Genomic DNA, 16450 nt, shown 5'->3' on the forward strand with positions numbered 1-16450 from the left:
GACTCCCATGAGAGCTGGTGAACTCTCCTTCCTTGGAGGTTTTGAAGCAGAGGCTGGATGGCCAGTTGTCCTGGATGCTTTAGCTGAGATTCCTGCATTGCAGGGGGTTGGACTAGATGACCCCTTCTGACTCTACAATTCTGTGATTCTATGATAGGGGAGTTGCTACATGCCCTAAGGATTTATTGGTTTATTTATTTGCCTCTTTCTGCAGGCTGGGTTTGGCTTGCTTACTTCAGTGATCTGGTGTGGGCATCAGAGAGCAGTGAGAATTAAGGTGAGTGGTCTCTCCTCTCCTCTCCCTCTTTCTCTTGGTGAGGCATGTTTGAATAGTCTGGTATGTTTTCAGGGAAAGCCCCAGGTAAAATTTTATTAGGCAAATTATTTCAACGGGACTTTGATGTGAGTGGTTGGGACAAGTCTGAGTCATCCACTCACTCAGTTAATTGCCTACCATTGAGACAAACCAAAGGCTATGAATAATAATAATAATAATAATAATAATAATAATAATAATAATCTATTTATACCCTGCCCATCTGACTGGGTCTCACCAGCCACTCTGGGCGGCTTCCAACAAAAGATTAAAAATACATTAAAACAACAGTCAGTGTAGTCTCCTTCTTTGGAGGTCTTTAAGCAGAGGCTTGACAACCATATGTCAGGAGTGCTCTGATGGCGTTTCCTGCTTGGCAGGGGGTTGGACTCGATGGCCCTTGTGGTCTCTTCCAACTCTAGGATTCTATGATTCTATGACCCTCTGATCAGCAAGTCCTAGGCTCTGAGGTTTAACCCACAGCGCCACCCACTTAAGGGTCCTTAAGGCTTAAGTGCTTAAGGGTGATTATTTGTGGTGTCAGTGCAACAGTTATCTGGCTGCATGCTAATGCCTCTGCCTTCAAAGGGGGGTTTATTGGGGACCCACGTGGGCTTTCAACATTTGCTCACCGGGCTGAAGACTTCTTTTGATTTGCCAACCACACGTGTCATTTTAACACGCATTTTCATATATTATGCAAGTTTTGCTTCTGTTTTGATAAATTTGATAAATTGGCTTGCCTTCAGTATTTTTAATGAGCATTTTATATTTTACGTAAATATACATAAGAGGTATGTACGTTAGAAGTCATGAAGGATTAAGTCTTACACAACTCCTTTGAAATACAGAAAAAGTAGTAAGTAAAATCTTATTCAATGAACAAAGAGATAAAGATGAAGTTTATTGGATGTTACATTTTTCTGATCGACAACCAGGAGATGTAAGCAAGCAAACTAACCACCAATCAACAAGGAGAGATCATAAAAGGATGTAGAGATGGGGTCCTTGCAGGAATATCCCCTTTCCTTTATCTGAAGGGTGTGTCTTCCTGACCCTGCCTTCTCAGGTGATGAGAAATGGGGACTCCATCCTAGAGTTTGTACTGACAGAGGTACGAACGACGAGCAAAGTTGCAGTTCTCATCGTTCCACTTCATGTATCCTGGAAAGCAAAAGAGAACCTGTGTATCATGCTCCACTCTGAGATTTTTCCAAGGTTTAATATTGTAATGGATGTCACTAAAATATTGCTAGGGATATCGGAGAACTCAAGCAAAAACGTGGCCAGTTTTTGCTGCTGCTGCTGCTGCTTCCAAGTCCAGTGTGAAGGTAAACGCCATTTCTGTGCTCTGCTCTGGTTTGCCAGAAGCAGCTTAGTCATGCTGGTCACAGGACCCAGAAGCTGTCTGCGGAAAAACGCCGGCTCCAATCAGCCTATAGAGCGAGATGAGTGCACAACTCCAGAGTTGTCCACGACTGGGCCTAATGGTCAGGAATACCTTTACCTTTACCTTGATGGTTAATAAGATTCAAATAAATCTTTCATTCTGCAAGCACACCCTCCATTCCTAGGAGGTCCCACAACTGGGCTGCTCAGTTCATTGCCCTCCCCCTGCTCTCACCAACATGCCCACGTCACCTGGGCTCACCCACTGGTGGAGGAAGGGGTGTGCAGGGGGTGAGGTTTGCCCCGGGTGTCATTCGGGGGGGGCGTGACATCACTCGCTGCCCCTGGAATACATGCCACTCACCACGCCCCCCCACGTGCGCCACGCCCCCTGAGACGCGCACAAGCCACATCCCTGCATGTGCGCTGCTCTGGGTGCCAGAGCAGGAAGCTCTCCCTCTGGGCTCACCTGTGTCAGCCCAAAGCTCGACGCAGTTCTCGTTGTTATTTTGGTTGTTGGGTTCTCCAGCATTCCAGTTCTTGTAGCTGTTTGAAGACCGATCCATCCACTGCCACTGCCGGTTCTGTGTGGACAGAAAAGCAGTTTGGTTGTCAGGGAAGAGAGCAAAGATGCCCAGACGAGGCTCTCGTTAGGCAGATGGGAGACCTGGAGTCTCCTTGTAGCAGCTGCTCACACTCTTTTTTACATATACATATATATAATTAAATTTTCTGTTTTACAATTTAAAATACTCATGTTTACATCCTTAAGACGTCAATGGCTTCCCTTCTTCTCTTTCCACGGTTCATTCTGCAAATCATAAAGCCCTGCATATTTTACAGAAACTGTACCATTCAGTATTCCATTATTGCATCCATCAAAACTTGTTTCACTGTTGAATTTATCTTAATGCTGCCAGTGTTTTCAGCTGTACACAGTTATTTCCCATATATTCAATCAACGTTTTCCAATCTTCTCTAAATGTATGTCCTTCTTGTTCTCTTATTCTATACGTTAAGTCTGCAAGCTGCGCATATTCTGTCAACTTAAGTTCCCATTATTCTTTAGTTGGGACCACTTTCCACTCCTTGGAGGAGAGGTGGAATACAAATGCAATAAATTAAATAGTAACCACTCGGCCATTGTGGCCACAGTGCATTGTATTTGTAAAAGTTAAATTATTCTGCTACTAATAAATAGATATGAAAATGGTTCACAACAATGAAGAATCCCAATGAATTTCCAAATACCGTACTTTTCACTCTATAAGACACACTTTTTCATTCCTAAAAAGTAAGGGGAAATGTGTTTGCGTCTTATGGAGTGAATGCAGGCTGCCCAGCTATCCTAGAAGCCAGAACAATGAGAGGGATCGCTGTGCAGCGCTCCCTCTCGCTGTTCTAGCTTCTGGCTTAGCCGGGGGCAGCCTCTTCAGGATAGGGGGAGTCTTCATCCCGCTGCCCTGAAGAGGCTGCACAGCTATCCCAGAAGCCAGAACAGTGAGAGGGAACGCTGCGCAGCACTCCCTCTCACTGTTCTAGCTTCTGGCTTAGTCACACTCTCTCCCTTCCACCACCTCCCGCAAAAGCCAGCAAGAGCCACACTCCCTTTAAGGAGCGCGCAGAGCGTGTGGGGGGCTCTTGGGGGCTTTTCCCTGAGGAGGGAGAAGGGCAAACCATCAGCGACAGGCTGTCCTTCTCCCTCAGGGAAAAGCCTGCAAGCGCCACACACATGCTCCACGCGGCTCGTGAAAGGGAGTGCTGAGCAGAGCCTGGGAAGCATACAGACTATGCTCAGTGCGCCCTTTAAAGAACATATTTTTCTTGCATCCCCCCTCTAAAAACTAGGTGCATCTTATGGTCACGTGCATCTTATGGAGTGAAAAATACCGACATTCTGGGGGTGGGGGCACCCTGCCCTCTTATTAAGTTCAGCATCTTTCTACAAGCCCCCCCCCCCCGCAACCTGCATTGGAGTCCAAAAGCACCTTAGAAGCTAAAATAAGCCAGCAAACCCACCTTCAGGGGGTCACGCAGTCCAATCCAGACACCACTTCTATCTTTGCGGTATTTAATGATGTACTTGGCCAGCTCGGCAGATTGTTCCGCGCTGTGGATGGAGGCCAGGTGGCCGCCGAGGAAGTAATATTGGCAGGCAATCTGAGAGAGGGCAAGAGAAACGTCATTTTTACCCAAAGAGCAGGAAATCAGGGAGGATTCAGTAAAGGGCAGGGATGAGGGAACATGCATGGAAGCCCAAAGCGTTTACAGGTGGGAAAGAGGATCTTGGGCACTTTCGTGCCACCCCAAAACTCAGAGTAAGCCCTGAATGCTGGCGGCAGAGCTTGTTTCCCTGCCCTTTGTCTAAAATTGCGCGTATACCTAACTGGGGCACTGACGTCACGTGACCCGCCCCCCCCCTGCCAATAATAGTAATAACTCAGGTGGTTAGGAAGGCCCAACAGAGACTCCATTTCCTCAGGGTCTTACAAAAGAACAACGTTAAATGACACTTGTTGCAAAATTAATGAGTGTTAGAAAAATGTTGGAATGAAATTATATGGCTTTAGTAGAAATGTTATAAGGAGTTAAGTACAAATAGGTTTTAGGGTTTTAATGGTAAGATAAGGTTAAAATAAATTAAGATAATTAAATGACAGAAAACAGTGAAAGATGGAAAGGATTTGCTGAAACAATTAATAACTAGAACACAAAAAGGGAGGTATGAGGAGGTCGATGAAACAAGTTAATGAAAGATACAAATATGAAAATTTTGGATGGGTTTTTAATTGTTTTTGCTTTTGTTTTGATGTATTGTGTCTTTTGCTTTTTTATATGTACTGTAATGTATTGATTTGTATTGTTTATTTTTTCTTTTTATTTTTTACTTCTTTCTTTAATTCTTAAACTTTTAATAAATATTATTATTATTATTATTATTATTATTATTATTTTTAAAAAACTGTTTCTATCCATGGGCTGTTAGGCTGCTGAAAAGAAAATAATAATATAGTGCAACTGACTTTTAGGGTTGGTGTGTTCATAGAATCATAGAATCATAGAGTTGGAAGAGACCACAAGGGCCATCCAGTCCAACCCCCTGCCAAGCAGGAAACATAGTGCCATGAGATGGAGTGTTTGTGTGGTGGGGCTCAGTTAATTTTATTGTACACAGGTTGTATAGTGGTGCCTCGCAAGACGAAATTAATCCGTTCCGCGAGTGTCTTCGTCTAGCGGTTTTTTCGTCCTGCGAAGCAACCCTATTAGCGGCTTAGCGGATTAGCGCTATTAGTGGTTTAGTGGCAATTAAAGGCTTAGCGGCTTAGCGGCTTAGCTGCTAAAAGGCTATTAGCAGCTTACAAAAAGGGGGGGAGCGGAAAAAAATCTCAAGACTCGCAAGACATTTTCGTCTTGCGAAGCAAGCCCATAGGGAAATTCGTCCTGCGAAGCAACTCAAAAACGGAAAACCCTTTCGTATAGCGGGTTTTCCATCTTGCGAGGCATTCGTCTTGCGGGGCACCACTGTACATTGACAATAAAGGTATTATTATGAAGAAGATATTTGTATTTATACTGCTCTGTGTTTGGATGTTTTTAAGGTTTGCTGCAGGACATTATGGGCTTGTTGTGCAAAACTGGCATATAAGTAAACTGATCAATCAATCCATCAGCTCTTGACCAAAGCCAAGAGGCCACACTTACCTCTGCCTCAGCCCAGCTCACTTTATCGCTGAAGAGTTTGTAGCAATAGGAACCGTACGGCAACCACTCCATGTGGCAGCAGGCAGCCTCAGCACCTGCTCAGGAAGTCAAAGGAAAAGCCCAGTCAGAACCTGGTCTGGGGTTGATTTTCATTTATCTCTCTTGGTATTTGCAATCCTCACTTTCTCATCTGTATCTAGGCAGCTCACGACACACAAAGCGGAATGAAATCAGTCCCTAAATATCCATAAAATGTAACTAAAAACATAAAGGAAACATCTGCAGATAGCAGTTGGTTAAAAATGAGAAACAGCTGAGGGAATGGAACGTGAACTGACCTTGTAAACACTGTGGTGAACTGAACAAAGTAAGATAGCAATTACATGGCTCAGCAGACAAGGTCTGAGAACAACATCTATGAAGGACTACACAGGTGAAATGGGTTTTATATTTATGAGAAATAACAGAGGTGCTGTATGTAAGGAAAGAATTATGGTCAGCTGCAAGAATGGTCTAATATCAAGAGAAGGATTAAGAAGAGATGTCTTGGACTGCAAGAATATCAAACCGATCCATTCTGAAGGAAATCAGCCCTGAGTGCTCACTGGAAGGACAGATCCTGAAGCTGAGGCTCCAAGACTTTGGCCACCTCAGGAGAAGAGAAGACTCCCTGGAAAAGACCCTGGTGTTGGGAAAGACCCTGGTGTTGGGAAAGTTTTCAGACGAAAGCAGGGGTGGTTCCTGTCAAGCCTCTAACGGCAGGGAGTTCCACAGGGCAGGATTTGCCACACCAAATACCCAGTCAGCCAGTGAAGGTCGACTGAACCTCAAAGGCCACATGGGGAATCACCAGAATCATCAAAGGACCCCACAGATTGAAGCGAAACATAAGGAATCAGTTCTTGAGGGTTGCGATGTTGGCGTAATACGGGAGGGAGGGCTGTCCGTGGAATGACACCCAGGTTTGCACAGAAGCAGGTGGAGGAGACGGGAAAGTGGTGCAGGGAAACCAGCGAAGAATCCTGTGATCTTGTGGGGACAGAAGAATTTCTTCCAGTTTAATAATTTCATCCAAGGACATGGATGTTTGAAGAGAGAGCAATGTTTTAGGAATGCTAGAAACTTGCCCTTTCAAAAGAAATTATCCTTGGCGGGGATGGGGCCACCTCAGATATGAGGCAAAAGTTTCAGGCGCCATTATTCTCATTTTTTGTGTGAGAAACTGGCCTGCTCCCCCCTCTCCATGTTTTGAGAGGCAAATCCCTGCAGATGCCTGTGCCCACAGAATTCTTTCTGTGGCAGCACATAGTTGGTGGTGGCTGTGCAGAGACAGTTCAACAGCACGAGATTTTCTGGAATAATCTTGTGAATCATTTGGGAGATGGCAAAATCTTCCTTCTTGGACTTTCCCAGAATCATCAGGCTGATGTAAGGATGCCTATAAAGGTAAAGGTAGCCCTGACTGTTAGGTCCAGTTGTGGACGACTCCGGGGTTGCGCACTCATCTCACTCTGTAGGCCGAGGGAGCCGGCGTTCGTCCGCGGACAGCTTCCGGGTCATGTGGCCAGCATGACTAAGCCACTTCTGGCAAACCAGAGCAGCACACGGAAACGCCGTTTACCTTCCCACCGGAGTGGTACCTATTTATCTACTTGCACTTTGATGTGCTTTCAAACTGCTAGGTGGGCAGGAGCAGAAATGCTTGTTTGTTTGTTGCGTTTCTATCCCACCTTTTCCTCAAGGAGCCTAAGGTTCCTCTTAGCTCTGTCTGGAAGGAAGGAACTCACCTCTCAAAAAAGGAGCAGCAATTAGGAAGCTGAGACCAAAGAAAGCCAAACACCCCATCTTTAGTTTTCCTGCCTTTTCTGTGGGGATGTTAACGGAAAAATCTGAGGGCTCTCTTGGACAAAAAGTAAAGACACCAACCAGGATAACTTGGAGCAAAACAGCAGCCTGTAGGCTTGGCCTTTATTGATCTGTTGCAACAGGGTGTTTCCCTCACTAGCAAGAGAGAGGAAAGACCCAGAACAATGGCCTGCAAGACCTTATAAAAACTTTTGAAATTCCCCTCCTCCAGGTCAAGCCCACCCCCAGAAACATCATGCATACATTACAGAAAGGAGGGGTTGACATCATGCATACATTACAGAAGGGGTTGACATCATGCATACATTACAGAAAGGAGGGGTTGAGGGAGGAGTTGTGGTGGTAACCTGAGTGTCCAGTCACCTGGCTGGTTCCTCCTTTCCCCCTCCCCATGAGTACTTTCCAGGTGACAATGGGGAGTTTGCAGTTTCCTGCCCCCAGAGGGAAAATCTGATCATTGTCCTTTGTTTCAGCCTGTGGTGAATCCACTGTTCTTTGTGATTTTTGATTGTCTTCTGTCTGGGATTATCAGGGTTGACATAGCAACTGGGCAGGGCTCCTGTGGATGTGCTGGTATGCTGAAGAGATTATGGCTGACCAGAAACCAAGCACCCCCCTTTGATCCTTTGATAGTCTTTGTCACATGGAGTAAAAAATGGAACAGTGCAAATCCGATGTATGGTTGATTTTCTATGAATTTATAACAGAAATGTGGCTTATGTAGTGTGTGAGTGTGAGTGTGTGTGAAGTTTGTGCAAACAGAATGATTGGGGTGGGGGGGTTCCTGCTACAGTTCCCCCCTTCGGAGATAAGATTGCAAAGGTGGCTACTTTGCAATCCTTTTCTCCGCACAATTTAAGGTGGTAAATAATAACCTGGTATTCTCCGTCCCAGATGTGTGTGTCCATGTGAACCTGAAAGGGACTTGGATATCATGCTACTTTAAGGATATTTGCATAGAAATATAATGGTGTAACAGTGCACATAGTTAGACATAGGATATCACGTAAATTAATAATTTGTTGCTCAGTTACTTGTGGTATTCTAGCACCTTGGAAGAAATATTTTCTCAATAGTGATCTATGCTTTACATTTAGGCAGGAAGGTCCACTAATGACTGAAAAGTGCAGTTTGCTTCCCCCCCGCCATTTGTGTGTTCTCAGGTGTCAAGGTAGCTCTTCTGTGGTCTCACATCGGCATGGTGTCGCAGTAGTGGCAATCCCTGGTGAATCCACTTAGGGCTTTCATATTTATCATGTAGCCTGGTACCCACCACAGCTGGCACAGGTTTCGGACACGTCCTGAGAGAAATGTCTTTGCCTTGGCCAAAATCCATGGGATTTCTGATTATTATTACAGGCTCTGGTCTTGCAGTCATGGGAGTTGCTCACTTGCACTTTAAGGATCAGAGAGCTAATTGCAGCCTGGATACACTTGCCCAATTCAAACTGAGTCCAATTTGAATTTATGTGCCCATGGTTCTCAACCTTTCAAACCAGTCTGTAAAGGAAAACCGTTCTTAAAAGGGCACTTTGTCCAAATAAGTCAATTTAACTCTATAAGGGATCATTCCTGCTAAACCAAAGCATGTGCACCTTCATGTATCTTATAAGCTTCTCCTTGGTAAAGCAAGTTTTTGCACATTTTAAAATGGATAGGGAAAGTTGGCAGAGTGCCAGGTGGGTCAATGAAATGTGGTTATCTAAACATTGGACTACACAATAGTGTGAGCTATCAGAAAGTATAAAATGCATGAGAATTGGTGTGCAAGCAATAAGACATTAAACATAAAAATTACACACAAAAATACCCCCCTTGTGGAAGTAACACACTGTCAGACACATTTCAACATTCCTACATAATAACACTTAATACAAAACAAACTAATTAAATATCAGTTGCATATCTTGACACAATTGTGATCTTTTACGCATGTATCTTTTGAATCCTGGAGCACAGAGGCTTGAGGTTCAAGTGAAAAGATGTCCTTGCAAGTCAACTCCACTCCCCTTTGTCAGGCCCACTCCCCATCAGTCTATATCCTTTGAAAGAGATAGCTGTGGGCACTTTGAAAACTCTGGCGTTGCAGGTCTTGTGATGGCGAAGGGGTTGGGTTGTTGCTGCTTTTCATCATTGCACATCTGTAGAAGTGATATCCTGTAAGGGGCAGGGTTTTGGGGCGACTTAAAAACACAGTTAGACAAGAAGGATGTCCTCCAGTTTTCATGGGAAGCTGCAAATAATAAAAAATCTTAGCACATTAAGCGTTTCATTCATTCCAATATTATTATCACATTTTCCTATAACTACTGTTATTATCTGCCAAGTTCGTTTGCTTTCCTTCACTTTGGAGAGAAAGAGAACTGTAAAAAATACAAGGTTAAAATAATAATGAAACACACACAATGACTTATGAGGAACGAAAAATAAATAAATGCTAAGACACACAATTTTAAGAAATCTGAAGTAACAATGAAAATAAAAGAGTGTTTCTTGAAGTGACAACATCGGCTATAGGACAATACTGGAAAATGACTTAATACCAAGGAAAAAAATGAATGGCAATTTAAAGTTGTGCAAGTACCTTGCACTAGCCAAGATGACAGAATTAATAAGAAATGCTCAGGCAAAAAGGTAAACAAATACCATTCCACAAACAATGTTTGGTTGTGCTTCGATTAACTTCATAGACATCATGGAGAAACTGATTAAATAAATGAAAACAGATTATTTGTAACTTTAAAAAAAATGTCAAAGGCACAAAGAGATAGAGGTCACTAATACAGCAGGGATTCAGACTTGTTTCACAGAACAGAAAGAAAGTTGCTGTTTGGCTTTTAGGGAAGAAAGACAAAAGAGAAACAAATGCAATTACTTTTTATAGAGTATTTAAATCACTGTTTGCATCCCCTCATTATCATTTGTGCTGTGGGAGAAAAGAAAGGACACTCTGTTAAAAGGGAAAATTATTTCATGTGAGAGGTCTGTCAGGAAGTGCTGTTCCTAAAATGCATAGGCATATACACACACACACACCAAAAAAAACAAAAACAAAAACAAAAACTTATAAAATTTAAATTCCATTGGGAGGCGAACCTTTTGTTAGCCCCTGGGGCAAAGACAGATTAAGGGTGATTTCCCTCAATGGTTCCTCAATGGTTCCAAGTTTTCTTTTACATTTGGAAGAAACCTCCTCTCCCCCCTTACAGTTCCCCCCTTCCTCTCTCTCTCTTCTTTAGCTGATCTAGCCTCTGTGCATGTGCAGAGTTCATGTCTCAGCAAACCTTTTATACCATTGAAAATGTTGCATCTTTTGGCTCAATTAGAATAAGGAAGGGAAAGGTAAGGAGTAGATTTTAAAAATAGGGTTAGATTTTAAAACAACAAAAAAGAGAAACTCAGCAATTTAAGTATTCACCAAAGCTAGCAATTTCAGCCCAAGCTTCCTTTATGTACAGGAAAGGGCTATCATTATTGGTCATTTTATCTGGTCATTCGCGGAACAATCAACCGCTCTCTTATTTATGAGTAAAAATGGCCAGGTAAGGAGTGGTTTTTTAAAATAGGCTTAGATTTTAAAACAAAAAAGAGAAACTCAGCAATTCAAGTATTCACCATTCAGCCCAAGCTTCCTTTATGTACAGGAAAGGGCTAATATCCCTCTGGCCATTCGCGGAACAGTCAACCGCTCTCTTATTTATGAGTAAAAATGGCCAGAGCGTTAGAATTCATAGGATTTTTTTAACATTCTCAGTCATTTCAGCCTTACCATTTGCAGACAAAAAATTATTATTATTATTATTAATATTATTATTTTCTGCGCCTTAATTTACAGGAATGGCCAAGGCTAATTGTACTTGATTATTCATTTGTATGTGCTTAAACTTTGAATTGACTTTTAAGTTTGATTTAAAAAAAATAGTAGACAAAATGATAAATACTGTAATCACTCAAATGCTTGATATTACCAGTTGTGCTTCAAAACATCATGGCTTTTACCTCTCACCTTTTAAAACTAAAAAGCAAAGCTAGGCTGAATTTCAACTCCATTACCACACCAGAATTTAAGAATTACCCTCCAATGCTTGCAGACACATGGTCTTCCACACAGCCACAAATTGGGAGAGTTGAAAGGGACCCTGGGGTCATCTAGTCCAACCCTCCAAAATATAGGGTTCACAGCAAGATTTCGCAGCAAGATTTGTACTACCAGAAACACACACATTCACCTCTCACCTTTAAAAACAAAGAGCAATCTGGGCTGGATTTCAACTCATCAGCCACAAATTGGGAAAGTTGAAAGGGACCTGGGGTCATCTAGTCCAACCCTAAAATACAGGGTTCATAGCAAGATTTGTACTACCAGAAACACACACATACTTATGTACACAGACACAACTGGGGAAGAGATCACAAGCCATGCGCCTATCACGAACCATGCGCCTATCATGTACTAAGGAAGAGGAAAATAAAAGTACCCAACCCTTTTAGCAGATCTTGAAGCTAGTTTGAGTGAGAGTTTTTTACTTCCTTAGACTAAAGAGTGAAAGTTCCTAGATAAATTATCTTTAAAGACTGAAGTGAACATTTTTCCTAAGATAGGGAGAGGATCTCTTATAAAGCATAGTTAAAACAGCCATAGATTTGATTTAAAAGGAATACAAGAGTGAACAATTTTTTTCTGAACTTGCAGAGGAATAGTAAGCCTAATCTATGCCCCCCCACCTTTGCAGTTTCCTTTAAAGGAAGCTTACTCGGGAATAAATTTACCTGGCACAGAATAAGAAGGAGAAGGAAAAAAAACCTGAAAGAGACAGAATGAAATAAGGGGGGGGCATTTTCTAAGAAAAGAGGCCAGGACGTCTTATAGAGACTGATATCAGGAGCCTTACAATAACTCTTCTGTCCAACCAGATCAAAGTTAAAACTGGACTCACATATTTTTCTTAGAAGGAACACCATACTTTCATAGGCATATACTTAATGAAGTACATACACTGCATTTTAGCTTGAGAGAGCAGTTGGCTCAACTAGGCTTTTGCAGCAGAAACATTTGGTTAACTTCTCCTTCCAGAATAGACTGGAGCAGAGGTGTACTCACAAACTCAAAAGTTACAACAAAACATTTACCATTAGACTTAAAATCACCATCCTCACTTAAAACTAGAAGAAAGAGGTGGGGTAATCCCCCTTTCAGAACACAAGTAGCACGTATACAGGATTTCACCACTTGGGAGGGAAACTCTCTTTTAGAGCCTCTCTCAAATAACAAACATTTGCACACTCCATTCTCCATTTTGTTTTGTTTTAAGATCGATAGGCACAACATGGCTTCCTTAGATTTAAAATTTTGAAGCAAGCTTGCAATTTAAAACTATGTGCATTTAAGAACAGTCTGTGGATGCCAAGGCCAATGTAAATACAAACCCTTGAAATATTTCTAAATCTTTGAATACATCTCTTATTCATTTTTTTTTTTTGCCTCTGAGCACCATTAAGTTTACAGTTTCATGTTCTAGCTTTAGATTATAGTTTAACAACACAAATTTGATGTGTTCAGCTCTCCCTAAGAGTTCACACCCTGATTTTGTTGAAGGATCCCTGAGGTGGCCACTGTGCCCTGGGTTCTAGGTGGTGGGCCTAAGCCACCCACTAAAAGTTACAACGGTCTCGTACTTTGTACTTGGAAAGACCATTTTGCCCCTTTATTTTATTTCTATTTTTTTCTCTAATTGGAGATGACAAGCTGGAGGGGCATATTAGAGTCCTCTCTGGGGCAAAAGGCTTCATGGAAGCTTTGTTGCCAGGAGGAGTCCAGCTAGGGTGTTTAGTGAGCTCCCATTCTCTCATATGTTATTATTGGGGTTTTTTTTTTTTTTTCGTTAACGAAGTACGCTAAAGACAGAAAGAGTGGAAACACACACACAAGGGAGGAGGGGCAATGGGAAAGAAAGGGGTAGAAGAAAGATTCTTTCAGTATTTGGAATATCCTTGACTTAGCGCAATCCCTACTTGTTTCTTAACCACGAGCTATTTGCTAAAAACCTCAAGCCTGAACGGAAGCCTAAACCACGGGTCGCTGCCCGGAAACCTAAACCACGGGTCTCTGCCCGGAAACCTAAACCACGGGTCTCTGCCCGGAAACCTAAACCACGGGTCTCTGCCCGGAAACCTAAACCACGGGTCGCTGCCCGGAAACCTAAACCACGGGTCTCTGCCCGGAAACCTAAACCACGGGTCTCTGCCCGGAAACCTAAACCACGGGTCTCTGCCCGGAAACCTAAACCACGGGTCTCTGCCCGGAAACCTAAACCACGGGTCGCTGCCCGGAAACCTAAACCACGGGTCTCTGCCCGGAAACCTAAACCACGGGTCTCTGCCCGGAAACCTAAACCACGGGTCTCTGCCTGGAAACCTAAACCACAGTACTGTTTCAAGACTAACCCTAGTGTGGGGCCCCAATTGTGAACCTTCCCTCTACCTCCACAACAGCCTCCTGCCTAACCTTTAGACTAAGTTCGGATTCCCTACTGAACGCCTGCACAGTGCAGTGCCAGATCGGGCTCCGAGAAAAACAAAGTTTTGAAAGGAAGCAAATGACCTTGCGTTCTCACGTACCCGGGTCATCCCTAACAAAGGTCGCCGGGCAGGAGGGGCGGCTTCATTTGCATAAGCAGAGAAAGTAGAGAGAGGTTTGTAAGGATGCCCCTGGACGACTCCGAAAGGGACGTCAGAGAAACAATAAGCACCACGTTTTCCTGGCCACACTTCCGAAAGGGAAAACGGGGGAGAAAAGGAGAGAGAGAGATTTGTAGGGGACGCCTTTGGCCGACTCCGAAAAAGGACGCCAGAGAAACAATAAGCACCACGTTTTCCTGGCCACACTTCCGAAAGGGAAAACGGGGAGAGAAAGAGAAAAGGAGAGGCAAGATTTGTAGGTGTAACGTTGGAAATAAAGGAGAAAGATCTGGCTGTTGTGGAGACGTTATTTTCCACCCCCCTCCCAATGTATTTACTTCAAACCATACTCACGTTCGAAGATGTCCCCCGCGAATCTCAGGATCCTTTTCTTTTTAGCCGGCTTGACCTCGCCTTTGCTCCCCTGGTTGAGCTTTTGGTGACGATTGATTACCGCCCGCAAAGAGGAGGCAGGGAGAGGAAGAAGGATCCCTGGGCTAAGGTTGCCCAGTGGCGCCCGATCCCTTCTATCTCCCCTCTCACCTTTACAGGAGAACCAAGCGTCCCTGAGTCGCGGTCGCCAACTGTTAACGGAAAAATCTGAGGGCTCTCTTGGACAAAAAGTAAAGACACCAACCAGGATAACTTGGAGCAAAACAGCAGCCTGTAGGCTTGGCCTTTATTGATCTGTTGCAACAGGGTGTTTCCCTCACTAGCAAGAGAGAGGAAAGACCCAGAACAATGGCCTGCAAGACCTTATAAAAACTTTTGAAATTCCCCTCCTCCAGGTCAAGCCCACCCCCAGAAACATCATGCATACATTACAGAAAGGAGGGGTTGACATCATGCATACATTACAGAAGGGGTTGACATCATGCATACATTACAGAAAGGAGGGGTTGAGGGAGGAGTTGTGGTGGTAACCTGAGTGTCCAGTCACCTGGCTGGTTCCTCCTTTCCCCCTCCCCATGAGTACTTTCCAGGTGACAATGGGGAGTTTGCAGTTTCCTGCCCCCAGAGGGAAAATCTGATCATTGTCCTTTGTTTCAGCCTGTGGTGAATCCACTGTTCTTTGTGATTTTTGATTGTCTTCTGTCTGGGATTATCAGGGTTGACATAGCAACTGGGCAGGGCTCCTGTGGATGTGCTGGTATGCTGAAGAGATTATGGCTGACCAGAAACCAAGCACCCCCCTTTGATCCTTTGATAGTCTTTGTCACATGGAGTAAAAAATGGAACAGTGCAAATCCGATGTATGGTTGATTTTCTATGAATTTATAACAGAAATGTGGCTTATGTAGTGTGTGAGTGTGAGTGTGTGTGAAGTTTGTGCAAACAGAATGATTGGGGTGGGGGGGTTCCTGCTACAGGGAGAAAAAGGGTAAAGGTAAAGGACCCCTGGACAGTTAAGTCCAGACAAAGGTGACTATGGGTTGCTGCTCTCATCTCGCTTTCAGGCTGAGGGAGCCAGCGTTTGTGTGCTGCTGCTGCCATCCCTGGTCTCTGAGCTGCCCCACCTGCCCCAAGGAGAGGTGCCTCCTCACACTGCCCCACAGGGGCCTGGGACTTCTGTATCCATTCACAACAGCAAGGGCTGGTGGACTGGCTGGTTGGGCTCCCTCACCCACTTGCTTGCTTACTCTGAGGCCACCTCAGCTCCTGGCTCCCAGCACCCCCTGGCCAGCCCCAGAGGCACCATTAGCCTGTGGATCTTGTAGCCACGGCTGCTGCAACAAACAGCTATGCAAGCCTTTGGGAGGCAGAGATGCGAGAGGGCATCCGAGGAGGAAGAGAAGGACAGATAGACAGAGCCCAGTGTTGCCCGGGAAACCCGACCATCCTTCAAGGCACCCCAGGGTGCCACAGCACACTGGTTGAAAACCATTGATCTTAGGGCATTGAGGTGTCCCCAAAAGTCATACCCATGTTGAGAGAATTCACTTGCACAGGGCAGTAGGATTCTTCTCCAGGGATTTGGCTCCTGTTGAACCCTGGACAAAGGGACCAGATTGGCTACTCACCTGTCCACCTGGATGAATGGATGATGTATCTGCTGGTGTGGCAACTCACGCTTCTCCTGAGACAAAAACAAACAGTTCTGAGTCACTTATATCCCCTCGAGAGTTTAGTGAGAGTCTAGTGGGTTTGCATTTGCATAGATAGGAGGGAGCACAAAAGGACACAATTGTCTTTTGTTTAAGGGCAAACATGACCCAGAAATAAAGAAACATTTTGCTTGTAGTGGAACAATAGTGTGCTTCAAACGAGTTTTATGTTGTACAAACACGAGTGTATGAATAACGTTCCCTGTTTAGGGAAGTTTTTAATGACTGATGTTTTAATGTATTTTTAATCTTTTGTTGGAAACCGCCCAGAGTGGCTCGGGAAACCCAGACAGATAATTAATTATTATTATTATTATTATTATTATTATTATTATTATTATTATTATTACTCATAGTTTCCTGAAATGTGGCCTGAAAAACCTTTGGTTCGTCT

The 16450-nt window shown here is 43.9% G+C and overlaps 1 protein-coding gene across 1 annotated transcript; it reads right to left on the reverse strand.

Moving 5' to 3' along the window:
- Window positions 1-1187: 1187 nt before the first annotated feature.
- Window positions 1188-16106, reverse strand: LOC308595477 (C-type lectin lectoxin-Thr1-like). The gene is made up of 6 exons (XM_081209621.1): window positions 15973-16106; window positions 7195-7272; window positions 5408-5502; window positions 3725-3865; window positions 2175-2289; window positions 1188-1480 (listed from the first exon to the last, which is right to left on the reverse strand). Exons 2-6 carry the CDS (start codon window positions 7250-7252, stop codon window positions 1410-1412), a joined length of 480 nt encoding a protein of 159 aa, XP_081065747.1. The 5' UTR covers window positions 7253-7272; window positions 15973-16106; the 3' UTR covers window positions 1188-1409.
- Window positions 16107-16450: the final 344 nt, after the last annotated feature.

Source organism: Podarcis bocagei (genome assembly GCF_964188305.1).
Source record: "Podarcis bocagei genome assembly, chromosome: 10".
Lineage (NCBI taxonomy): Eukaryota > Metazoa > Chordata > Lepidosauria > Squamata > Lacertidae > Podarcis > Podarcis bocagei.

Coding starts and splice junctions, on each gene's coding strand:
- LOC308595477 (XM_081209621.1), bottom strand. CDS start 7,252: ATGGGGTGTTTGGCTTTCTTTGGTCTCAGCTTCCTAATTGCTGCTCCT. Junction 3,866..5,407: donor TGAGCTGGGCTGAGGCAGAG/GTAAGTGTGGCC, acceptor GCCCTCTCTCAG/ATTGCCTGCCAATATTACTT. Junction 1,481..2,174: donor CGAGCTTTGGGCTGACACAG/GTGAGCCCAGAG, acceptor TTTGCTTTCCAG/GATACATGAAGTGGAACGAT.